Genomic DNA, 25,785 nt, shown 5'->3' with positions numbered 1-25,785 from the left:
AGGTGCATCACATAGAAGGTTGTGAACGTTTTACTGGAAAAGGGGATCTCTCAGCACATGGGAGTGGTTTGTCTGGTCCCTCTCCCAAGTTCTCTGTTGAGTAGCATGGAGTTGCCAGTCATATCAGGATTTGTCAGTGGACAGGGAATCAAGATGTTAGGAAAAAATGTCTATAGTAGTGACAGGATGAGAGTAGGGTGTTCTTCCTCTCACACTACTTTTATTACTAACTGGAAACTTTTACACTGCAACAAAATACATAAAAGGTCCTTTTCAGATTTAATAACTCTGCTTGTACTGTGTCAACATATTCAGTCTCCTGCAACCAGACATATGCATGATATAAATCTTAGCAGAAATTAATTACTTAGCTGTAGACAATTTGTTTGATGCACCATTTCTTTATTGATTTTTTGAGCCACACGTATCTACACCCCTGGGTCTAGCTCTTGTGGGTGGCAATAACTAAACATTTATGTTGAAGTGTTTTGAAGCTACCTTACCTTGCCTAGAACAACTTGGCCTACATTTGCATGTCTCAAAGAACCTTTTTGAAAGCTCCATTAGGATTCACAGACTGACAACTTTTGCCTGGTTTCAAATATTTTTGCAAATGTTTTGCAGCTGTAATATTTATCACAAATGGAACTGTAATGTACACCTTGCAACAAACAGAATGAATTAGGAAAGCTAGTTTGGCTTTTAGACAAACCAACATGTTTATTCTGATAGTGGGAAGCTTGGTAAGAATTTTAACTTAAAATTCCCTGTTAACCTGAGTGGCGGTGTTGATAGAGAAGCCCTTTGTAACTGATTCATTGTAAAGGATTCCATGGCACCAGTTATGTACCATTTTATTCTGACATGGCACTTCTCAGCAAGCTGTCAGACCTACATCTACCCTATCCTATTCAGAATACAGTCACACTGCAAGGTCATTAAGACATACTATCTTAAATTTGGTCAGGAAAATCAGATCCACACAGCTTTGCAGTTATTCTGCTATCATTCTAATATATAGAGGGATACATAACATTGTATGCTTCTGAAAGCTTTGATGAGATTATGAAATGTCATTTCAGGATTCATGTTTTTATGTTTTTTCTGATCCTCTTTTATAATTACACTTGGCTTCCACAACAGCTTTTGCCAAAGGTCTTGATCCTGCATATCAGGTGGACAAAGGAGGTAAAGTAAGATTCATGGTGGAGCTAGCAGATCCAACAGTGGAACTCAAGTGGTATAAAAATGGTCAAGAAATACGACCAAGTGCAAAGTAAGTGGTTTTATTGTATGTAAGCAGTAAAATGGGTACACATGTACTTCCTTGACAAGTGTGTTGCGTAGATCTATCTCTGCTTGGGTTGCATCAATTTTACTTCTGAATTTCATTTTACTTCAAAAGTATTCAAATGATGCTATATTGCTCATGACCCAGAAAAGTCCACTGTATGCTAAATGTTCATGCAGTAGCTTTTAAAAAATTAGGAAGCACTGTGAGTAAATAAATTTGTTGTCCTCAGTACTATGTCTGAAGAAGGTCAGAATCTTTCTACAGTAGTTGGGTGCTAAGAAGAGAGATGTTTAACATCGTGTACTTACCCATCTGTTTCATAAACCGCCTGAGGAAAGGGGAGTGAGGTTTGTCTCACTTTCCAGTACACAGTCAATGCTTACACTGAAATCAGCAACCTGTATTAGCTCAAAGTGATTTCAGTGATGTGCAATCCATCTAGTATACCCAAACATCTTCATCATATCACCTACAAATTGGTTTAGCATCTGGTTTTATCTAGACACAGCGGCTTTTCAGGTGCAGACGCTTGAGTACAGGTAGAGCAATGGCTGGAAGTTGAGCCCAGTCCCTGGTGTGGGCGCAACCAGCTCTTACAGCCTGGTGTAGAAAATCCCATTCCACAGTCAGACACAGCTAGGAATGATGCAGCGTAACTAGTAATTCAGAACAATCTCTCAAATGCTTCTTAGAAGCACAAAATCCTAGCAATTTTCTCCTTTGGCCCTGTGAAAAAAACCAGTAATTAGCAATAGACCATTTGCAGAGAAGGAGACTTCTTGCTGTTGATGCAAAGGTCAATGAAGGATTTTGATAAGAAAAACCTCATAGTAAAGAGGTTACATTTTCTTTAGCCCTTTCAACTGCCACAAGAAGTTCAGATCTGTTTTGCAGGCATCTATATGGATACCTCTCCACTAGAAGGACCCGGATTAAATGTTCCAGTGCATTTCTTCCAGGCTGCTGAAGCAGCTGTCAAATGCTAATGAGCTTTGGTTATTACCAACCTGGAGCAGATCTAAACTGGTGATGCAAAGGCGAAAGGTTCCATATCCCATTACCAAAACCCCATATCCCATTACTGATCTCTTGTGCCATCTGGCCTACCAATAATGTTAACTTCTTAACCTTGGCTATTATTTTACTTTACAAAAATGTTAAGACTGTTGGAATGAGGATGGTGTCCTGTTGCTAGTTATTTTCATCTTTACTCATCTAGAGTTTCAGACCTCAAGTTTATTTACCATCCTTCAGGGACTGCTCTTTCTTTATTTCTTTTGTATCCCTCAAGCCTGTGATTTTGGAACAAGCCAGAAGATGATTTCTTGTCCCCCTATATGATAGCTCTTTTTGCTAAAAGTCTATGAAAGTTCTAGTGAACCTCAGAAATTTCTTCCCAGAACTACTTTTCCAGTTCTAAGTAAACACCAGGACTTTCACCTCTAAGAACGCCTAAAGCATTTTGTACATAAAACAAATGAGGTCCAATAGTTTTTCTAACGTATCTTTGCTGTATTCATGTTCAAACAGATACATTTTTGAGCACAAAGGTAACCAGCGAATTTTATTCATCAATAATTGCTCGATGGCAGATGATGCTCGCTATTATGTAACAGCTGGTGATGAGAAATGCTCTACAGAACTGTTTGTGAGAGGTAACTTTGTCAGCTTGCTCCTATTTCACCTGCTTTAAATTGATGTAGCTTTTGACTGCAACAGAAATTAGCAGGAAGGATATGGTTGAGCACATTTTTATATTTGTATTAGCAGGCCTTAGGATCATTTTGTATTGCTGTGATCCCTGACCATCTTTTTTTCCCCCCTCATCCTGTATTTAGTAATTTAGTGAAAACACTAAAATAGTGGTATGGTTTATTTCATCCTGTGTTATCTAGTAGGGCTGTGGTCCCTTTAATAGTTTTAATGTCATTTTGAAGGCTTATTTGACATAGCAATGACTTTCCCTAACACTGCACTCAGATAGCTGATGATCCCGATAATCTTGGTCCAACGGACTTGTTTCGAGCACCCTCAGATCAGACTTTCAAGCAGTTAGTGTTCATTTGATCTGCACAGATCTAAGGGAAGACTCCATCAAAAGCTATGAATGGGTAGCCATTTCTTCACCCTTTTTGCTCCCACAGTGTTGATAGGCTTACTGATAATATTCATGGCATCACCCACAAATGTACAACAAAACAAACAGGAAAACAAAACCTACAGAGATACAAAAAAAAAATCATCAAATAATTCAAAAAGGTATTTTAAATAATGGACCCCATTGCCCCTATAAATATCAAGGGATAACCATTGTACAATCTCTTACTATTAAATAAAATTGAATTTTAACAGCAGGAATAGGTTAAACCAACAAGGGCACTGTGTTATGTCATCAAGTCATTTTATTGTGTTCAAGGGGCTATAGGATCTAGTGAAAACACAGAGTTATGAGAGGGATCTATGGGAGGTAAGGGGGGAATATCAGCTTCTCATGTCAACCTGCCTAGACAAACTGCCAATAGAAGGGGTGCAAGGCAGTTATCAGTCTGAATAAATGATATTATTTTACCTATCACATTTCCTATTAGCATCTTAATGAGCAATTGCTCTTCTTATTTAAGGCAGAGAAAGCTTAACCAAGACTGATACTTAAAAGACATGTAGATGTAGAACTTAGGGACATGGTTTAGTGATGGACTTGGCAGCGTTAGGATTATGGTTAGACTCAAATATCTTAAAAGTCTTTTCCAACCTAAATGATTCTGTGATATTAAAATTTTAAAGTAGTATCATCTTCTATACATGATTTTGAAAACTTCTTTCACTTAGTTTTCTCTCTCAGATTGTAAATGTGCAACTTTCTCTTTTCAAAGATCCTCCAATTTTGGTGACAAAAGGCCTGGAGGATACTAGTACCTATGTTGGTGAACGAGTAGAACTGAGCTGTGAAGTGTCTGAGGATGATGCAAATGTGAAATGGTAAGCCGCATTTTGAACAGATACTTTTTTCCTTGAGAATAAACCCAAGATTATTTAAATTGTTGGCAAAAATGCAGACAGCTTTCTGTACCAGTAAACCTGAAAATTGTTAAGAAAATCCCAGGAAAACACTATTCAAAAATGTAGCAACAGCAAAAATGATGAGTTTGTTTAACCTTTCCTTAGGCCTTAAGCCTTATGAAGTCTTCTCTGGAAGTGTCCGTCTATGAGAGTCTTATTTGTGCAGGACTTTTATAGGGAGAATATAATTCTTTGTTTTCTGCTAGGTTTAAGAATGGTGTAGAACTTACCAATGAACCTAAATCTCGGTATCGAATCAAGGTTGAGGGTAAAAAGCACACTTTGATCATAGAGGAAGCTGCAAAAAATGACAATGCAACTTATTCAGTAATGACAACCGGAGGCCAATCAGAAGCTAAACTTACAGTTGATTGTAAGTATAATGTATCTTGCTCTTGAGTTTGCATGTCACATTTTACTAGTTTACAGATATAAATAATTTCCTTCTCTTTTCCTGGATCTTCAAAGGAAGACTTATCTTCCACACTAATTTCTTTGCTGCATATCTCCAGAACAGTGACTTCCCTTTAGACGTTGTTGCAGTAACAGGCAATGAAATAGTTCTACTTGAAAAGTTTCTCTCACTTTTTTGAGATGGAAAACAAAGCTTTCCATCCAAAGACATAATAGGTCAACAAAGCAAAATTTTCAAGGGAAGTATCTGCTTTTCTTTAATCCTTTCAGGTTTTCACAGGAAAGCTAAACCAAGGCTTTCTAATCAAATTCAGTAAAAAAGCATGTTGGAAAAAAGAAGTAGTTCTATAATGAGGCATACTGTTAGCAGGCATCAGGGTCACAAGACCTGAACTCATAGCACAAACAACTATGTAGCTCCCTCAGTATTGTTTATGAAACATCTCTTTAAAACATCTGTGGGTTTTAGCAAAATGTATGTGCCATGCTCTAAAGTTATCATACATTACACACAAACATACACTGTTTTGTAACACATGGGTTTTGAATATTTTGTACAAATTGGCGTCTAAAGAACAATCAATTCATGCTGTTCTATTATCAAGTTGGAAATTATCCTCCATGGCTATTGAGCTCATACATCTCTCTTTTCATGCAACTTCTTCTTAGGTTTTTCCAACTAATTTTCTTTAAAACACCGCTTTTCCTAACACTCTTGGTTTCCTATGTCAGTTTATAGTCATAGACATTTACTGCATTCAGTTGGTACTGTATGTTAATTCTGGACTATGGTCTACAGCATCTAATCTTCCAGATAGTGGAACTGAACTGAGGGACCAGTTCTCAGACTCAAGTTTTACAAAAGTTAGTAATATCTGTGGGTATTCATAGTGTAAGTTTGGGCAATTTAGCAAACGAGAGAACAAGCAGTTTATGAAGTTGAGCTTACTGGGCAGTCAGACTTTGCCACCGGCCTGCCAAAACAGGTTGAGAACTACAGTGAGGAAATACTTTGGAAAGTCTCCAAATTACCTCGGATCAGCTATGAAAGCAGTTAGATTGCTGTTAGATCACAGGAAAGGCGTGTTGTAATCGTTTCTAGCACATAGGTCTGGGGAACAGGACTTTCATTTCTTGAAAGTTTCTTGCTGGACTCTGAGGGATAGAAATATCTTACCTCTAGCACCTAAACACTATAAAGGGGACGGTATTCAAATTGTGCTCCTGGGCTTAGTTCTTCTACTAGAAACATACATGAAGTTTCCTAAGTCAGATCATGTGTATTTTGGATCATCCTTTCTAAGGCATTAGACTAGTTGAAAAGGTTAATTTATGCAGCTTACATGTACATGTTACTGGTATTTTGACTTAAGAACATTATTATTGGAGGCATTTTAATGATTTGAAGATTATTGTGATTGCTAGCAGCAGCTCCATGACAGAATCAAGAGCTATTGTTTGATATTAGCATTAATATCTCTGCTTCTGTTTTCCTAAGTGAGACCACTGAAGATATCACTTGCACTAGAAGATCAGACTGTGAGGCTTGGACAGGAAATTCACCTGAAGTGTGAGATATCTGAAAATGTGGAAGGGAAATGGTATAAAAATGGGCAACTGATTGAAGCTAGTGATCGTGTAAAGCTTTATCACAAAGGAAGGTAAGCCTGTTCTGCACTGAATTGACTTTTGATGGAATAGCACTGTAGACATGTGTCAATATGTGGTTTACATCACTGAAAATTATCTGGTAATCAAGCCTAACCTCTGTCCTTCAAACATACTTATTTTTATCATCGTAAAAGCCATGTCTCCTTGCCCTCTTTCATCTTGTGTCTTCTGGCTGTGGAGGACAATAATCAAATCCTTGATCCATCCAAGTTCAAGCTATTCATTCTTCTTGACATTGTTGCTGTTAGTATGGGATGCTAAGTAGCAGTATAAAATAATTGTTAGTTATTATTAAAAATACATAGCATTTAAATGTCTATTTTTCTGAGAGCTTCTGTTTGTGTCAGTTTGGAGCATGTATCTCTGCCCATGCAAAGTATATGGAGATATTGGGACCCTTTGCATTTATAATCTGTCATTTTTCAAGGAAATACTGTCATTTAAAAAAAAATAACAAAAACAGGTCCTAACTTTAACTACCATCCCCTTCACTTCAGCTCAGCAGACCATCCATACAGCTGGGAAGTATAGTTGTGAAGATGCTCCTAAACGGGCTATGAAATGTTTGTGTTCACTCCATAATTCTTGCTAAGTCCCAGTAACGGACAAGTGCGAGCTGTGAAATGACCCCTTGAACTGGCATAAGGTGAATGATGTCCCCACAAGCCATGTAGGCCCCTAGGGTGAGGTGAGGGAAAGGGGAACACAAAGGGCATTGAGGTGCACTCGAACAAAGCTCAGCCAGCGCAGGTCATAGGAGAGCAAAAATATTCATAGTGCTGGAAGATGTAGTTAGGTAATAAGAGCAGCATATGCTTTGTCCTCCAATTTCTTTATTGGAAAGAAATAACTAGTATCCTGTCACAAAGATGGCCTAACAAAAGTCAGAGTATTCTCACGATGGAATTAGCTAAAGGTTTCTTCTTCAACAATCTAATTACAATTTAATGGCAGCAGCATAGAATCCTTGTGTCAAAGAGATAACACTCCTTTATTTTTCTGCTTCTGTGTTCAAACAAAAATATTACGACTCGTTACATTATTTGATGGTTTTCTCAACATTATTTTGTGCAAATTACACAGTATTTAATCAGCTGAATTTCCACTAAGCAGCCAGCAAGCAATTTTTAGGCAGTAATTTTACACACTTGCACAGATCTCCCAAACTTTTCACAGATTCTTTCTTATAGCTTCAAGAAGTCCTCAAAAATAATTTGCATTGATTTCTTTTTCAATATTTTTTACAGAATCCACAGATTTGTTATAGCGAGCGCTGCTGTTGATGATGAGGGTGAATACATGTTTGTACCAGATGCTTATAATATTAATATTCCATGCAAAGTACATGTTGTGGGTAAGTATATGGCACAATGACTCATATATAACACCCCTTTCCCTGACCCTTGGAAATTAAAAGCAGTGTGAAATATCCTTTATCATAATCAGTTTGTTACCTTGGAACAGGCATTTACCAGAGAAAAGAGACCTGTGGCTTTGGCAAATTGCAAATAAGCTAGTCAGAGAGCACTGTGTCTGTGCTCAGGACCTGCTCATAGTTTACAAGCCTGGCAGAGTTCCCAGAGAAGACTTCTTCATGTTGAATCCCAAAACCTAAATCGCTATTAAAACTCTGTGTAAAACATCTGTTGCTATCCTCTTTCCAGATGTCGAGTGTGGTCATCTTTGAAGAATTGGTTTGCTGAAATTGAAAAATGTGATTCAGTTTGGTAAAAGGTTAGAGAAATAGGCACATATTACCTAGTCCTTAAATATGTTAAATGCTATCTAGAGAGCAAAACGTTTCTTGCCAGCCTTTATACACTCAGAAAAAAAAAAAATAAATAAAAAGCAGCTTATTAATGAACCTGGTCTTTCAAACAAATATTAAACAAGGCATTGACTCTTTTCACAACAATATCTCAGTGGCATTTAACTGCAACCAGCAACTCAAAAGGAGAGCAATACAGATGATCAAGTTTTAGAAAATATGTTCTCCAACTGAAGCTGTAAGAAGTAGGGTATCAGTATTAGAAAAAGTTGGCAAGGTTGGGGAGAATGAAGAGGGAAGGGGTAATAGAGGGGTATGGCCACTGATATAACTTCCAATACATTAAAAAAGAGTTGTAAAAGGATGTTCATCAAATTTTCTCCATACAGACAGGGTACAACAAAAGTGATCACTTCATTTTCAGAAAAAGGGTTAAGATATCTTTTGAACTGTAAGAAAAGGGATGTCTGAAGCATGGTAAAAGGTGTTGTACAAAGCCTGAAATGGAAATTCTCAAGAGCCACTTAGAGAAAATCTCTCTCAGATGTTACTTAAATATAGATAATTATGCCTCAGGAAGATAGATTTTTTTTTTAATGATGTTACTATTCCAAAATTTCTATGGTGTCATGATTTATTTTTCATCAGCTAACTACTTTCTTAGAAGTAAATTTTATTTAAAAACTTTCTTCCTAACAAAAAAATCAGTTGACTAAAAATACCAGGAAAATGTAAAAGATAGAGCATATTTATTTATGTTGCAGACCTGTGCCAGGTCACTGATCTCTCAAAGCGGTAGCCCCATGGCAAATTTGAATAATCTCTCCTTTTTCAGATCCTCCAAAACTCCACCTAGATGGTCTTGGGGAAGGTAACACTGTGACAGTAGTGGCAGGGAGCAAACTACGGCTTGAGATACCCATCACTGGTGAGCCGACTCCAAAAGTCACGTGGAGTAAAGGGGACAAGGTACATCATCATTATATATGTTTAGCTTAATAAGGGGACTTTTCCTTCAAAAAATAACCTTAAGCCTTATGAAGACATTGATTTTAGTGGCAGAAAATAAGGACAAGATGTGTTTTATCTAAAAACCTCTCCTTGCTCAAAAATGAAGAGTAAAATGGGTAAATATTAATGATTATCTTTTGGAGAAAAGACTGAAATTAATGAAGAAAAAAATATAATTTCACTATAAATAAACTCTAAAGGAGATGGGCATACGAGCTGCAGAAGAAAACTAATAAAAATCTACCAGATGGCTACTTCTTCTGCACACATTGCCCAGAACAGCTGCCAGGTTTTGACAGGAAGTCATGGTATGGACTGGGTCTGAGAAATGAATGATGAATTCTGATGGAGTGTCAACTCTGGAGTGAAACAATAAGTTGGTCAATTGGTGACTTGCATCTGGTGTCTTAATGCAAAACTTTGCAAAGTTCAATCCCTGGCTGTGTAACAACAAAAATCCAATGTTCATATTTAAATGTTCATGCTAGTGTATGGAAGTTAGAACAGGTTATTATTACTGGATTCATCAGACCTATCTGTTCAAATCCCTGACTACTCCTTTGAAAATATTAATTGTAGTATAACTACTGTGGACTTGTCCAAATGGGGAATTATTCTAGGAGAGCTCTTACTCTAAAATATATGCTACCAGTTAAAATCTGTGAGGACAAACTACTGACCATTACAATCACTCGGGCATTTAAACTGAATGAACTACATCTCAGTCTGACTTTTGCAAGAATCCACTGCTCTCTTTCCATCAAATTGATGTTGACAAAAGCATATTCTTCCTCACAGGATAAGTGGCCATTTTTGTGACCATTAAACTGAAATACTGAGCTTTGGTTTGTTTTTTTTTGATTCTCAAATCCAGAAAATATGACTTTTCCCTTGCTTACTTTGATTTCTAGTGGGTCACAGACAGTGGAAGAATACGGGCAGAAACATACCCAGACAGCAGCTGTCTGGTCATTGATGCAGCTGAGAGGGAAGATTCAGGTCCTTTCAGAATATCATTAAAGAATGAGGCTGGAGAAGACACAGCTGTAATCAACATTAAAGTGGTTGGTAAGTCATGTGGAACAGTGCATATGAACCCTGTCTTTTATTACAGCCATTTTCAATAAATGCTCTCTGAGGGACCCTACTTTTTTGCACCACCACAAGAGAAAAAATTTTCTTCCTCTATCTGAAGGGTCTGTTCTGTTCATGTCATCCTCCCCAGCTATCAAATTGTTCTCAGAAAACTTCCATTTTCCTGTTTGTCCACATTTTCAGATGTAGACTTGAGGTGCAAGGGTACCAAGCCCCACTGTTACCGAATGATACAGGAGATGAGTGCTAATTATCACTCTGCTGCCACCTCACACTGCAGGGGCCAAACTTGTGCAGCTGCCTCAGACTGCTCTCAACACTCTTTGCTCTCCATTGCCCATGTGTCTCACCACATGCCCATCAGTGCCTCTCAAGTGCCTTGACTGTGCTGAGGATCTTGGCATTTATCCTTTCCTAACCACCTGCCAGGATCCACGAAGACCTTGTTTCTCTCTCTACTCATTACAAACTCCTGTAGGACTTCAAAACCTATACAGATTTGTTTCTCATTTGACATTTTTTATTTCAACCTATGCAAACAGAAGAAAGTTATTTTGTTGTTGGTGGTTTTTTTCAATAACATATGCTTTGTTTACAACAGACGTCCCTGACCCTCCTCAGGCACCAAATGTGACTGAGGTGGGTGAAGACTGGTGTGTTATGACCTGGGAACCTCCAGCAAATGATGGTGGATCACCCATCTTAGGTACATACTTTTTTTGTGATGATGCTCTAATACAGACAAAAGAAACAACCCCTCAAATTATGGACGACATAGGATCACAGTTTAGCTCAGGCCTTGGACAGTTGTAACCAATCCCCTTACTTGAAAGGCAACCTCTCATAATACAAACTCTGAACAGTTAGCCTATTTGAACATTAGCAAGAGTTTCAGAAACAATTTACTGAGTAAATTTGAATATCTTCTAATACACTGAACCAAGAGAAAAGTCAGAGGGGCCCAGAGATCAGCAGGATCAAGCTCTTTTCACTTGGAACTAAATACAGCTGTGCTGCAAGTGAAGTCTGAAAAAATCTTGTACTTGACCATGGAAGTCAAACAGGTGATTATCAGACAACTTGCAATCGGAAAAAAATTTACAATAACCCTTAAACCCCTCTGAGGCTAGAAAGGGATATTGAGGTGTATCCATTAAAAAAAAATGCCATTAGGTAGTCAAAAAAGAGACTCATCACCAGCAATGTTTATGCCACCACTTACTATAATAAAATTTTGTCTGGTCAATAGGATACTTCATTGAAAGGAAAAAGAAACAAAGCTCCAGGTGGATGAGGTTGAATTTTGAATTGTGTAAAGAAACAACTTTTGAGCCAAAGAAGATGATTGAAGGTGTTGCTTATGAGGTCCGTGTGTTTGCTGTTAACGCAATAGGCATGTCCAAACCAAGTATGCCTTCGAAGTCCTTTGTTCCTTTAGGTAAGTAATCAATAGCAGAGAGATAGGTATGCTTTTAGAAAATTATCAATAATTCCTTATTACAGTCATTTAATTATATAATTGTTGCACTTATGTTGCTCAGTACTTATCTTTATTAGGTGCTGCATAAACTATATGTCAATCCCTGAAGGATTTATAGTCCTTTATAAATGATAAACAAGGATATCTAGACAGAAAAATTGTGCACTACAATAAAACAGTAAAATACGTGAGCCTGATACGGTCACTACTGCAGTCAATATGTTTTAAGGACCAGAACTAATAGTTCCACATATTTGTGTATCATAGGTACTTCCTCAGCCAATAGAGTCAAATTATTGCTAGTCAAACTGACAATCTAAAGAATCAATAAAGATTATTCACAAATAACCCATATATTTCCATTTAAACAAAAAATCACATGTATACAATCTACCATAAAGGTAGAAATCTATGGAAAAAATTACTTTGCCCAATATTGCAATAAATCTTATGATAAGATACATCTGAATAGTCTGTAATTTCTGGCTACACTTCATGAATCCCCATTAGCTGAAGCAGGGACTTCACATATTGAACCACATATTTTCAATATCCATTTGCAGACAATCCAGATTGGTCATATTTTATACTATTCTACACCTCATCTTATTGCTTTATATTAATGTAACAGCTAGAAGTCCTTGTCATTCACCTAGTGAGAAACTAATTTGGTAACCTTTCTGTACAAAGAAACAGATTTTGACATGATTCTGACAACCACAAGTCCCTGTAAAATGAAGTTGTCTTGTTAGGTAAGTCAGCAAAGGTTCCCACCTTGCTCAGTAGCACCCTCACAATGCAGAGGAGGAGGAGGAAGGTGGCTGTTATTCCTAAAGCATGCTGTCCTCTTGCCAGAAAATACTCGCTGTTGTAGAATATAATACTTACAACCACTCTGCTCTACTTTCCTCCACTCATTGTCCTTCTCACTCCTCAGCAGGAGGAACTTAACTCTGGGTTAGGCTGTGAGCAGATATGAGGTGAGATACCTGCTTCTCCTGGTTTGATCTTAATTGGAAGAGAAGTGCCAGGAATGACTGGAAATGCCTGGTAGGCAGGAGTTAGCCTGTCGCCTGTGTTGCTAAATTAGAGGAATACCTACCATAAATGTAAACTTTTAAATGCAATATAGTTTTCTGCCTTCTCCCTGCTGCCTGCTCGCTTCAGCTGTTACCAGTCCACCAACTCTCCTGGCAGTGGATGGAGTGACTGATACCTCAGTTACAATGAAATGGAGGCCACCAGACCACATCGGAGCGGCAGGGCTAGACGGCTACGTTATAGAGTACTGCTTTGAAGGAAGTAAGTGACAACAACTGCGGTTCGTTACTCATAAGGAAAGTAGGTGAGACTTTCTCCATTTTTTCTCTACAGGTATCAGGTCCTCTCACTGTAAGGCAGAGACTAATCAGTCAGAAGACCTCACGCAGCAGGGTTCTGTTCAGGCTTCCTTTGGTTTGTATTCCAGATCCTACACACTGACTGTAGTTCAACCCATCCTACATTTGATCTGAAATCCAAATCAAAAGCCTAATCTACTGTAGTGCCGTATTAATCGTTATCCTCCTTTTTGCACCACATGAAAAGTCAATGCAGTAAAGAGTGGATGGATGGATGAATGAATAGGAAATAATGAATGGCTGTAAGTGTTGTCCAAAATATGTGCAGGTTGGCTGGGTTTTAGAAGTAGGATTTCCTCAGTGTGGTAATCCCTACCTTGACACTTTACTGATTGGCTACTTCAAGTACCAGTTCCCAATACTGAGGACAGACAGCCCCTCCAATAGCTGGCTGTAGAAGTTAACATCTAGATATTGAATTTATCCAGTGTTCCAGTGCAGTTAGATACAGGATCTTTAACTATGTCCATCTAAGATATAAATCTATATAGAAATTATTGAGAAAGATAAAAAACTAAGAGATTGAGTAAATTTATGAGAGTAAAATAACAAGGAATAGGGAAATATAATTCATATTTTACAACTAAGAGTTTTTGGGGATCAAGCAGCAGAAACGTCGCACTTTTCCACATATTTTCTTCTGAACTGGCATCAAATGAAGTCTATTTTCAAAAAGGAAAATCCACCAACACCTTGGGTAAGTATCAAATAGCCTGGAGCGGTTTGTGCAATGCCCAGAGTCCTTGGGCAAATATCAATCAATGGAACTCCAGGAATGTTGCCTATTTGGATGAATGGGACACAGTTATCTTCAACTCCACTAGCTCCTGTTCTTAAGTGCACTGTAAATCCAGTGATGAGTTGGACACCATTCTTCATAAAGGCATTTATTTCAATGAAAGCTTTTCATGAATGCAGTCCACAGCCTGGAGACAAGAGGTAGAGGACAGAACTTGTCATTCACACTGTCACATTTCGGATTCAGACAATTCAAGAAAACAGTAGTTCACAAAAGTGGTCAGATACCACAGGAGCAGTGTGTCCTCAGCTCTCACTCAGGCGAGTGGGAGAAGGAGTGAAGAAGAACCACTGGCTTTTCTCAGAAGCGCTCAGCATCTTGTAGTATTGAGCTGAATATCTGTAAGGAGCAGGAACAGACTGCAAGAACCTCAGAGGTCTGGAGAAGATTGCCTGAAGGCAGACACAGCTGGAATGGTAGGAAGGGTTTTCCTTGTCTTTCGGGAGGGAGCTGTGGGAACAGCTCAGAACGAGTAAGCATGCAGTCATATATTAAGCAGCAGCATTCCTGTAATGTTTCCATCGCACAGACAAGACGTATAGAAATATAAAGGGGACTGTCAATGTGAGGGCTTTAGTGTATGCTGCATACTATGCTCTGTTCAGCACAGGGCATTTAGTACAGGGGGAAAGGTGGTAAAAAGCACTTTTAAAAGTGCCTGTTATATAACTGTCATATAACATTTGACAGTATGTCAAGCCAAACTCAGTGACAAGAGAGAATGACAAATACGTATATATAAACTAATGCAAAGTATGGTTTTCAGAGGAATAGTTCAAATCTGTCTTGTAAGGACTATTAGAAGATCATTGTATACCTGTTGAATGGAACAAATTCTTTACTTTTTTTTTCAGATAGGTTTAAAACATACGAAGATACAATAAAATGGCATCAAGTCTGTCATTTTATTGTTACCCACCTCAGTTAAAATACAATGGGTACAATGTATTTTACATAGCTTTTTGAGTGTTTATGTATATCTATATATACCTCCTATATATGCATATACATTTATATATACAATATTGACATTATTTATGTATATATGTTACGAAAATGGTTAGGAAGAAGCAAGCTTAAGAGAAAATACCAAGTTAAAAAGATGTGTTATTGGAATATACATCCTTTTCTCTGTGTTCAGTCTTTTTTCTTCTTTCTTGCAATATCTCAGTGCCTCTTTTCTAGTCCTTACACTGCCTGTTCTACCTCAAACTAATTTCTTCTGTAACGTTTAATAACTCTTTTTAATTTCAAGGTACTTTTTATGACTGTCTATATCCACTTTGCTGTTCTGTTCTTCTAGTTATTTGTTTGTAAACTCATTTGTCTTTACCTTCTCCGTTCCTTCATCATTATCAGTGAAGTAATTTTAAGGAGGCCTTTTTCGAGTCTTCCTTATCATAGCAATCATTAGGAGAAATCACAAGCTGAAAATAGGAAGACAATATATATATATGTATATATAATTGTAATTTAGAAGAATCATGTACCATGAGCATTGGTTTGGCTTCACAAAAATTGGTATTTCCCTTTAATTTGAACCTCGTTACTTGATCAACATGGTGGACTCTTGGAATTCCTTAACTATGCGAGCACCTGTGACAGCTTTCTGTGTATATTACTGAACTGGAGTCTCATCATGACCATTTGGATCTAGCATTGCATAGGTGTGAATGTGAACATGAAACTCCCAGGGCTAGTTTATAACATCCAGTTTGAACTTCTTGCTGTGGTGATGTGGAGTGATCTAAATCTTGTTGACACCCGAGAAGTCTGTTCCTAGTAATGTATGTTGTCAACTGGTTCCTGTGTGGCATTCCAAGAGTAATCTGATGAGCTTGGCCCTAGTTTTCCCTAAAACGCTAAATTAATCTGCGTTTAAAGGGCCATTGTACCTGCAGATGATCTGTTTTCATAGCTAGTAAGTAGACTTCAGAGAGTCTCTGTTGGCTGAGATCTTTGCAGTGTACCCATCCGGGACCAAGCACACATACTAAAATAGTATTTTTACTATACTGAAAATAGCCAAGTCCAGGATTCCAGAAAATACAAGGCAGTGATAACTTTGTCCAGGAAAAAAAGTCTTAGGGATTACATCATATCTGTCATCATCCATGGTTTTGACCTTGTTTAATTTTCCTTCTATGTTGTCTTTAGCTAAATGTGTTCTCTTCCTCTGTTTCCAAAGTTTTTATCAGACTTCTCTTTTTCTGTCTCTCTTGATGAGATTTCTTCTCTGAATTTCTTCTCTCTTCCATGATGTCTTCTTCTCATCCTACACTTTTTCCCATCAACACTTTCTTTCATTTCTCCTTACAAATCTTCATTTTGTCTCTTTCATTCCATCTTTCCAGGGCTGTGATCAGGCCCAAATTAAAAACATAAACCTTATCTCCTCTTCTCCCTTTCTTCTTCAGCTTTCCTGTGAGCATCATGCATAACTGCTCTTTGATCTACGTTCCCTCTTCCCATCTCTTTCCTCCCTACAGTCTCCCTAAATACAGGTCCCCTAAATCTTTAAAGCCCGGCACCTATCTTTGCATACTTACTAACAGGAATTGCTAACTACTGACAAAATGCTCCATCTGTGTGAAAGTGGGTGTCTCTGATTAATTTTAAAGATGGATTCTCACAAGGTATATCGACAGATCTGGCTGAGGAATTGGTGGAGCCACCTTTTAACCTGGAAGGTACAGTACTCAACAAAGGATATACATCTTCTTTAATGAAAGGAAAACTCTCTTCCTAGAAGTAAAGATAAATTTCTGAGAGTGAATTAGGGGTAACAGCCTACAGAATTTGGTATGGCACATGTATAAAGGGAGGGGGAGGTGCTCGGGAAACTGTCATTGATTGCAATCCTCTTCTGCTAGAAACTGAAAGAAGCAGCTTGGAGGAGAACATAATACCCAAGTGAGACGTACAGTTATGAAACTTTACCACAGTGTCGCACTCTAAGTCTTCAGGGCTCTCTAGGTCATAATAGTTCTCTTGTCTTCTGCACTAATTTTACAAAGCTGTCTTTATGTGATGTGGAAAGTATTGATACTGACTTGGTATGGCATAAATCTGACTCCAAATATCAAGGTGCTAGCAGTGTTAAAACAATATGTGTTTGGGGTCAGGGTGGAATAAGAAAGTATCATTTGTAATTGAAGATTTTCTAGAAGACTGTACTGTTATGATCAGTCTATGGATAATGTGACTATCTAGATGTAGGATAAAAAATATGAGAATGCTGTACATAACATGAATAATACTGACAGTCTTCCTTTTCTAAAGGCACAAGGAGAGATGGAATTCCATTGCAATTTGTAAATATTATTTGTTTCTCTCAGTCCCTGCGCTCTCAGTGGCACTTTCAAGGATACTCAGTACTGGTTGAAACTAATTGTAAAACCTGTTTCTCTCCAAGGAAGCTGTTAAAGCAATGATGAGTGATTTTGGAAATAAACTCCATGTCCCCCTTGTTTTCTGTCAGCTGAATTTAAAAACTAATTGGTTTTCTCTCTGGTACAATTAAATGATAGACCTCTTCTAAAATCTTTTATTTGTCTAAATAAAATATACCCTTTAAGGTTTGAAACATTATTCCAATATATGAAAATAAATCAATATAATATGATAGCATAATTAGAAAAACAAACTAAAGGTATTCATTAGAATATAATGGATCTATTACTGTTACATAATTTTCCTCTTCCATGCAGTGGATGCATTATAATTCCATACTTTTTTGATTTGTCCTCACCCTCCTCTTTTCCCAAAACTAGCTGATGAATGGATCGTGGCTAACCCGGAGCTGACAGACAAATTGAAGTTTACTATCAACGGACTGCCAACTGGCTCAAAGATCCTTGTGAGAGTAAAAGCTGTGAATGCTGCCGGTGAAAGTGAGCCCAGGTACCACCCACAGCCTATTTTAGTCAAGGAAGTGATAGGTAAGACCCTGCTGCCTACACTCACCCACAAACACGCTCTGTTTCTATATTTAGTTCTGGTTTTTTTTAAGGCTCATACTCACTACTTGTTGGAAACTGATGATACAGCCTTACTAAGCCACCTGTGCAGTTGCTAGAAATTATGAAACCACCTTTAAAAATGCATAATTCTTTTTATTTGTTTTGTTTCAGTCTTTATTGCTCAGACTTCCAAGGCTTTTTGTCCAGCAGAACTTGACGTTGCTTTTTTTAAGTCGCACAAAGTTTCTCACCTACCACCACAGCATTTTGTGTTACAAAAAACAATAGTGTAACATTATGAGACCAAGAAATTTAAGATACCTCACTCATTAATCCCTTCTGGGAACTGTAGACCCCAAGGTCTCCTATTTATACTGATCATAGAATCATAGAATCACAGAATCACAAGGTTGGAAGGGACCCATTGGGTCATCGAGTCCAAACATTTTTAACAATCCCTAAACCATGACCCTCAGCACCTCGTCCACCCGTCCCTTAAACACCTCCAGGGAAGGCGACTCAACCACCTCCCTGGGCAGCCTGTTCCAGTGCCCAATAACCCTTTCCATGAAAAATTTTTTCCTGATGTCCAGCCTGAACCTCCCCTGATGGAACCTGAGGGCATTCCCCCTTGTCCTGTCCCTTGTCACTTGGGAGAAGAGGCCAGCTCCCTCCTCTCCACAAACTCCTTTCAGGTAGTTGTAAGGAGCAATGAGGTCTCCCCTCAGCCTCCTCTTCTCCAGGCTAAACAACCCCAGCTCTCTCAGCTGCTCCTCATAAGACTTGTTCTCCAGCCCCTTCACCCAGAGTTTCATTGCTCTTCTCTGGACACACTCCAGAGACTCAACATCCTTCTTGTGGTGAGGTGCCCAGAACTGAACACAGTACTCAAGGCGCGGTCTCACCAGTGCTGAGTACAGAGGGAGCATAACCTCCCTGGACCTGCTGGTCGAGCCGTTTCTGATACAAGCCAAGATGCCATTGGCCTTCTTGGCCACCTGGGCACACTGCTGGCTCATGTTCAGTCGGCTGTCAACCAACACCCCCAGGTCCTTCTCCTCTAGGCAGCTTTCCAGCCACTCTTCTCCTAGTCTGTAGCACTGCACAGGGTTGTTGTGCCCCAAGTGCAGGACCTGGCATTTGGCCCAGCAGTCCAGCATGTTCAGATCCCTCTGCAGAGCTTCCCTACCCTCGATCAGATCCACGCTTCCACCCAGCTTAGTGTCATCTGCAAACTTGCTAAGGGTGCGCTCAATGCCTTCATCCAGGTCATTGATAAAGACATTGAACAGGGCTGGACCCAGGACTGAGCCCTGGGGAACCCCACTTGTAACTGGCCTCCAGCTGGAGTTAACTCCATTTACCACCACTCTCCGGGCCCGGACATCCAACCAGTTTTCAACCCAGGAGAGTATGTGCTTGTCCAGGCCAGAGGCAGACAGTTTCTGAAGCAGAATGGTGTGAGAAACTGTTTCAAAGGCTTTACTGAAGTCCAAGAACACTACATCCACAGCCTTTCCGTCATGGTGATGCCCATCAGTGCTGTCTCCAGTTAAAAAGAAGATAAAAGTCAAACAATAGCTTTTGGCTTTTTTCAGAACCTCCAAAGATTCGTCTACCAAGACACTTAAAACAAACCTATACTCGAAGAGTTGGAGAAACTGTGAATCTCGTTATTCCTTTCCAGGTAAGAACTAAAAATACTGAAAGGAAAATACCGCATTTTTCTTATCCTGCTGCTTTTTAACATATTTCTATGTAACTTCGCTAGGCCAGTGAGTTAACTTAAGCAGATGTGGAAGCACACTGAAGTACATAGGCACTTGAAACCTTTTACTTTAATGTCTCAAAGAAATGAAGTTAAGACAATTAATGGATTGGGTATCTATCTGTGACAGATAGATTTGTCATCTGTCATCCAAAGATCACTAATAAATCCTCACAGTAGACATTACATTTAAGACAATTGTTAGCACAATGCCAAGTGGTTACAGTGGCAGTAGTTACATGTGGTATCAAGGATGGGACCGTAGCATTTAATCATTTTCTTGTCATGTGAGAGGGAGAGGGAGGGGAAGAGTGGACAGAATTTCATTGTCTCCTATAGAAACTGAAACTTCTACATCCTTGAGACCACAGCTATAATATGACTATTTCTAAGGATACACTACATTTTCCCACAGCATTGTGTTAATCTTCATTCCCATACCTTTTACAATGGTGACTGTCTCGCTTCCTGCAGGGTCCTTATTCTTCTGAATACAAGAATTATGTCAGAATTCATTTCCATTTCATGTCTGCACACCTAAAGATACTGGGTGGACATAATACGGCTTCTACGAGGCTGTTAAAAGCCAAAATAAAGCTTGATCAGGAATACACTGCAGATACAGTGGTCTTGAGAAATTAAAGGAATATTCTATGGTTATTCTTTAAGATAAGGCATTCAAAAAGGTGTGAGAACACCCTTTTCAGACAGCATCTGCAAATTGCTTGCCCCTGGGAGGCAAATTCCGTGGTAAAGCAGGTGGAATTCACTCTGATATAAGTACCTAAATTCGGCACTACTTGGCCCACAAAAATGGCACACAAATGATGTCAATCCAGCCTACCTAACAATTGTTCCAACTGCTTTTGCAATGAAAGAGGAGAATTTGGGATCCCTGGAGGTTTAGTCCACTACTTTCCTCTTTCACTGGCAGCATAGAGAATGTAGGCACTTCCAGAAGGTAAAACATTTTGTTCTGCATTTTCTGGGGTCTTTTCTCCTTTTCTTCTAGAAAATTGGAAATAGGTTGTCAAATTGAGCCAGAAAGTTAATTTTCCACTTTAGCCAGAATTTGCAAATATTTTCAGTCCTTTGGAAAAAAAAAGTAGAAAGCAAGCTGCATTTTAGATTACTATGACTGCACCTCTCTCAAATGCTGATTTTAAAAAGAATTCTCAGTTTCTTTCAGGATGGTTTTTATTTCTTTTTTGGGGAAAATGGGAAATAAACCCATTATGTCTCCCACTCTTTTCTCTCCCAAAATCATATACAAATTGTTTCCTGGCTTCTTACAGGGAAGACCAAGGGCAAAAGTGTCATGGCAGAAAAATGGTTCCCCAATAGACAAGAACCAAATCAACATCCGCAACACTGAAAATGACACTATCATCTTCATCCGAAAGGCAGAAAGGAGCCACTCTGGAGAATATGACATGACGGTGGAAGTAGAGAACTTGGTGGACAAAGCTACGATAGATATCCAGATTGTTGGTATGTTTTGAAAAACAGAAATAAATGCATGCCAGAGAAGCATTTCCATTCCAAGGCTATAGGAAAACAGAGGAATCATGAAGAGCATCTTTCCTGACACTGATAAATCTCCACACCCAATTTCTCAACTATAGATTTGTGGTCTCTAAGTAAACCTACACAATGGAAGGTGCTTCTTGAAACATATCAGTCGCTTTTTTTCACCGTTATGATTTTGATGTTCTTTTCCATCCAGGATGTAAGCTTTTTTCCTGTTCAGTGGTATTCAAAGCCAGAAATAGTCATAAGTTCATAATAACTTTATCAGAAGTGTAATGTAGAAGAAATTCTATATGTTGAAACTACATGAAAGTAGAAAAGATGGACAAGAAAACATATTTGGTTTTCATTTTTACCAATCTATTTCTTTACATAGCAGGCAAATCTGGTAGCACAGCTGTTATAATGACTGTCTTTGTCCTTTAGGAACACATCTTCGACTGGTTTTAACTTTTCTAAAATATCACGTACTTATGCAATTAAAGAGCATGTGCATATTAGAAATCATACTCACAAAGTGCTCAAGTTACATTTTTCATAACTCTGACATTTTAACTTCAGAACGTTTTAGTTAGTAACCTCAGGGGTTTTTTTTGGCATTGGCTTTGGCATGTGTGTGTTGTAAGAAAGAGAGAAATCAAACCAAGTGGAAGATGTATATAGCAGAGAAATGGACAGAGAAAGCAAACAGTGGGAAATGACAGCAGCTATTTTTTTGTTACAGATCGCCCAGGCCCACCTGAGATTGTAACTATTGAGGATGTCTGGGGAGAGAATGTAAATTTATCATGGAAGCCACCAAAAGACAACGGCAATGCTGCCATTACTGGATACACTATTCAAAAAGCAGATAAGAAGAGTATGGTAAGTAATAAGGACATGTTCAAAAGTTTGACGTACTTATGAATTCTACCTTTAAAAAATAAAAAGACTTACATACTTAAATTGATTGAGGTGGACAAAGTATTGATTAGTCAGTGTTCAGAAAATCTGTAAAGCATCTCTAAAAATTGCAAAAAATCTCCTCTTCATTGTATCTAAAGCCTAGAAATGGAAATTTTTTCAGATTATGACAAAGAGGAGGACTAAGAAGGAAAAGACGTGTGCATTTGAGGGAAGTGATTCTGCTCTTTTTCCTTTGTCTCAGTAAATAAAATAAAAAATAAAACGCCAAAATATTAATTCTGAAGTCATTAGGTTGCTACTAGAATCAAAATGAAATGCTGCTGTTTTCAAAGCAGTGAATGTCACACTGTGCATGTTACTGCCACTCCTTAGAACCCATAACAAAATGGTACATATGTAATGAATGCATAAACTGCTTTGAGATTTACAGATGAAAAATAATAAAGAGATGTTTGTCATTTTCATTAGACTAACATGAATTTTACACTTCCTTGAAAGACAGTAGCTGGATTCATTCTTACATTTAACACTTACTACTAATTTAAACACTGGAAATTTAGGACAATATTTTGGGAGTTGCCTTATCTAAGGGAATCTTTTTGCTGCGCCATCTTCCACCTCCCTCTTTAATATGTTGATGTGCTTCATAGTCTGATTAATTCATTCTTCCTGTGCTATTGTTTCCCTTCCCGTCCTTCATTTTTTCTTTCTCTAAAAGAGATGGTCTAAGTACAGTGACAAGAACAATGAAGTCCCCTGCCACTAAGTTACTGTGTTAAGGAGAAAGGAACAACAGCAGTGTCCATGATCTAGTGTGTCATGGATGATTTAGGTCGTAGTTTCCCCACATTCTCTGTGGTGCTGAATTCTGCAGTTCTGGCACAACTGGTTTTCTATAGAAACCTGTTTTCCCAAAAGACACTTTGGCTCTAAAGATGACCAAATACCAATGCAAACTGTGGCACATAGAACTCAGCACAAGTTCACCTTCAGAAATGCAAGAAAACTATATAGGACAGAGTAAAGAAGAGTAAAAACATTGCACCTTATATTAATTGCACTTTTAGCATTAATGTCTTTCATCTCAGCTTGCTGTTTAGTTATTGTGTACTCGGGTAGAATTCATATGTCCCATTACTGCTGCAAGACTAAAGCACTAAAACCCACCTCCTCATCTAAGCCTTTAGATATCAGAAGGTCACTTGCATAAAATTATGCAACCGTGCAACCGTGGAACAGAGGGTAGATTAGTGCACTGGCCTTTTGAGGGTACACGTTACCACAGATTAGGAAATGTTACTGCTTTTACGCCCTCAGCCTGCAGCTTTTCTTATCTGCAGCAGTGCCTTCTCTGTCAGCAGCGCGGACTAGGATGGAGGACCCTGCCATGACTTGCACAATACAACCTTTGTAATTTCGGATTTTCTAAAACAAACCCTCCCAGCTAAGAGAGTGTAACAATTCAGAGGAGTACACTTTCCATTCTTTCTTCACTATTTAGTGGTGAGCTCTGTGATATTCTCATTACCACTCACCAGAGAGAACGGTTAATTATTGTTAGCTTCTAGTATTTTAGTATTCATTAGCACTCCCTTAAAAGAAAACTCTTATTTTCACAGTCTTAATTATTTTTCCAAACAGTTAATGGCTGAGACGGCCAGGTCGCTACTTCCTCTCTGTGTTTGTGTCTTCCAGGAGTGGTTCACCGTGATGGAACACTACCACCGCACCAGTGCCACCATTAATGAGCTTGTCATAGGGAACGAGTACTATTTCCGAGTCTTCGCTGAAAATATGTGTGGCCTCAGTGAGGATGCAACAATGACCAAAGAAAGCGCTTTGATTGCAAAGGACGGTTAGCTAATTATCCATTTCTTGTCAAAAGGGAAGGGGTTCCGAGTCTGGAAGGTGATCAGAGGGAAAGGCTGTATCTCTAGGGCATTCTGATGCATTTGTGGCCCCAAGATGAGGTACAGGTAACAGATAGGGAGTTTCATATTAGGATTTCTTGGTTTGTCCACACAGTTCATAGTTTCTTTTTTCAATCAAGAATGGGGCTTTTCTCCAATGTTCTCACATGTTCTATGATCTGGGATCTCATACTCTATCACAACTGGCAGATCTGAGTCAAGATGAGCTGAGAGAGGAATCAAGCAGCTATTCTGTTAGCAGTGGTGGGTCACTGCCTCCCAGTGGAGATCTGGCATCAACTGTGCAATTGGTCATGTCCATTTCAAGCAGGCCCCACGTAAGGCATATCCTGCAGGTGGAGGTGGACAAATTCCAAATCTCTGTGGTCAAAATCCTGACATTTCAGAAACCATCAGTTTCAAGTGGTACTTTAAACTCTAAAAAAAAAAAAAAAAAAAAAATTACCTGCCCCTTTATGAAAGAGAAATTCTACAAACAGATGGTTTAAAGAAAATCAAACCAGATCACCTGAATTTATCTAAAAGAAATGAACACATGACTGCTGCCATGATGCAAAGGACAGACAACCTGTACAAGCCACAGTGACAGACTGAAGGAATGAAGGTCCAGGGTAGCGGACCCCACTTCCATTAGTAAGAAGAAAACTACCTCACTTTTTGAAATGGGATTATGAACCGAAGAATGACTATAGGAATTGCTTTTCATCACTGCTTACCTGTACTTTCATGAAGTCAGTACAAGAGCTCAGATCAGGTTTCAGTGAAGCAAAGAAGCCTAATGATACCTGCGAACAATAATAGATGTTAGTCTGTCCAGCTGTTTTAAATGACAGCTTAGTTTGTGGGTGAAGATGATTTATTGATAGCAATCTCCATTGCAAAGCATGGATAAAGTGGCAGTGAGAAACTAGATTTTACTATCATATTTTCCTTATACAGAAACTACATCTATTCAGGTAACTCTATTGTTAGTGCACCATAGGAAACAGAAAGAAAAATGGATTTTAAGATACAGAGCCAGTTTGTAATCAGAACCAACTGTGAAAAGTAATTGGCAACAGAGTGAATATGGCTTGTCAAGGCAGGCATCCCGCAGTACGTCAATCAGGATCCATCCTGTTCTGCAACACACAAGGCTCGCAGGCAAAGACACAGAATAAAAGCTTACTACTTCGTATACCATCTACTCAGGAAACAAAGAGGATCTCTCAGACATTTACTCTATAGCACTGCCAACAACTATAGTCACTTTGGAAGCTCACTACTAGCCTCTTCTATAAGTGCAATTACTAGAGTCAAGTTGGTAGCTAAAGCAGTGCAGATCAGAACAGACTCTTTGTGCCTTTTTAAGGTTCTTGGTAATGTAACTACACATCAATGCTTTTTTTTTACAAGTGTTTTATTATCATTTTATAGGTAAAGTCTACAAATATCCAGTTTATGACGATTTTGACTTCACTGAACGGCCACTGTTTACTCAGCCTCTAGTCAACACATTTGCTGTAGCTGGTTACAACTCTACTTTGAACTGCAGTGTTCGGGGCAACCCCAAGGTAAACCATAGCTCATAACAGTATCAGTTGAAACACAAAAGAGTTTAACCTGACAATAAAAACTGTAATACTATTTTTACTATTTTTCTCGCTCACATGCCAGGCTGAAGGCAAAAAGTACTGTGGGTTTTAAAGAACACAAA

General features: G+C 38.6%; 1 protein-coding gene across 5 annotated transcripts in view; it reads left to right on the top strand.

The window, feature by feature from the left end:
• MYBPC1 (myosin binding protein C1) overlaps positions 1–25,785 on the top strand; it is a 114,573-nt gene that overhangs the window by 78,735 nt on the left and 10,053 nt on the right. For 4 of the 5 annotated variants that reach the window (XM_054079914.1, XM_009560519.2, XM_054079906.1 and 1 more), the window contains 19 exons: positions 1,144–1,276; positions 2,825–2,949; positions 4,168–4,273; positions 4,561–4,727; positions 6,267–6,429; positions 7,687–7,793; positions 9,043–9,176; positions 10,130–10,286; positions 10,915–11,019; positions 11,563–11,751; positions 12,961–13,095; positions 13,168–13,248; positions 16,614–16,682; positions 17,766–17,933; positions 19,553–19,641; positions 21,018–21,213; positions 21,977–22,116; positions 23,854–24,013; positions 25,506–25,642. In XM_054079914.1, the coding sequence (XP_053935889.1) occupies positions 1,144–1,276; positions 2,825–2,949; positions 4,168–4,273; positions 4,561–4,727; positions 6,267–6,429; positions 7,687–7,793; positions 9,043–9,176; positions 10,130–10,286; positions 10,915–11,019; positions 11,563–11,751; positions 12,961–13,095; positions 13,168–13,248; positions 16,614–16,682; positions 17,766–17,933; positions 19,553–19,641; positions 21,018–21,213; positions 21,977–22,116; positions 23,854–24,013; positions 25,506–25,642 (2,561 nt within the window). The remainder of the gene's footprint in view (positions 1–1,143; positions 1,277–2,824; positions 2,950–4,167; positions 4,274–4,560; positions 4,728–6,266; positions 6,430–7,686; positions 7,794–9,042; positions 9,177–10,129; positions 10,287–10,914; positions 11,020–11,562; positions 11,752–12,960; positions 13,096–13,167; positions 13,249–16,613; positions 16,683–17,765; positions 17,934–19,552; positions 19,642–21,017; positions 21,214–21,976; positions 22,117–23,853; positions 24,014–25,505; positions 25,643–25,785) is intronic. The other variant, XM_054079899.1, reaches the window with a different exon arrangement.

The sequence above is a fragment of the Cuculus canorus genome, chromosome 1 (genome assembly GCF_017976375.1).
Source record: "Cuculus canorus isolate bCucCan1 chromosome 1, bCucCan1.pri, whole genome shotgun sequence".
Classification (NCBI taxonomy): Eukaryota; Metazoa; Chordata; class Aves; order Cuculiformes; family Cuculidae; genus Cuculus; species Cuculus canorus.
The sequence above is the reverse complement of the archived record's forward strand: the minus strand, read 5'-3'. Positions and strand labels throughout refer to the sequence as shown.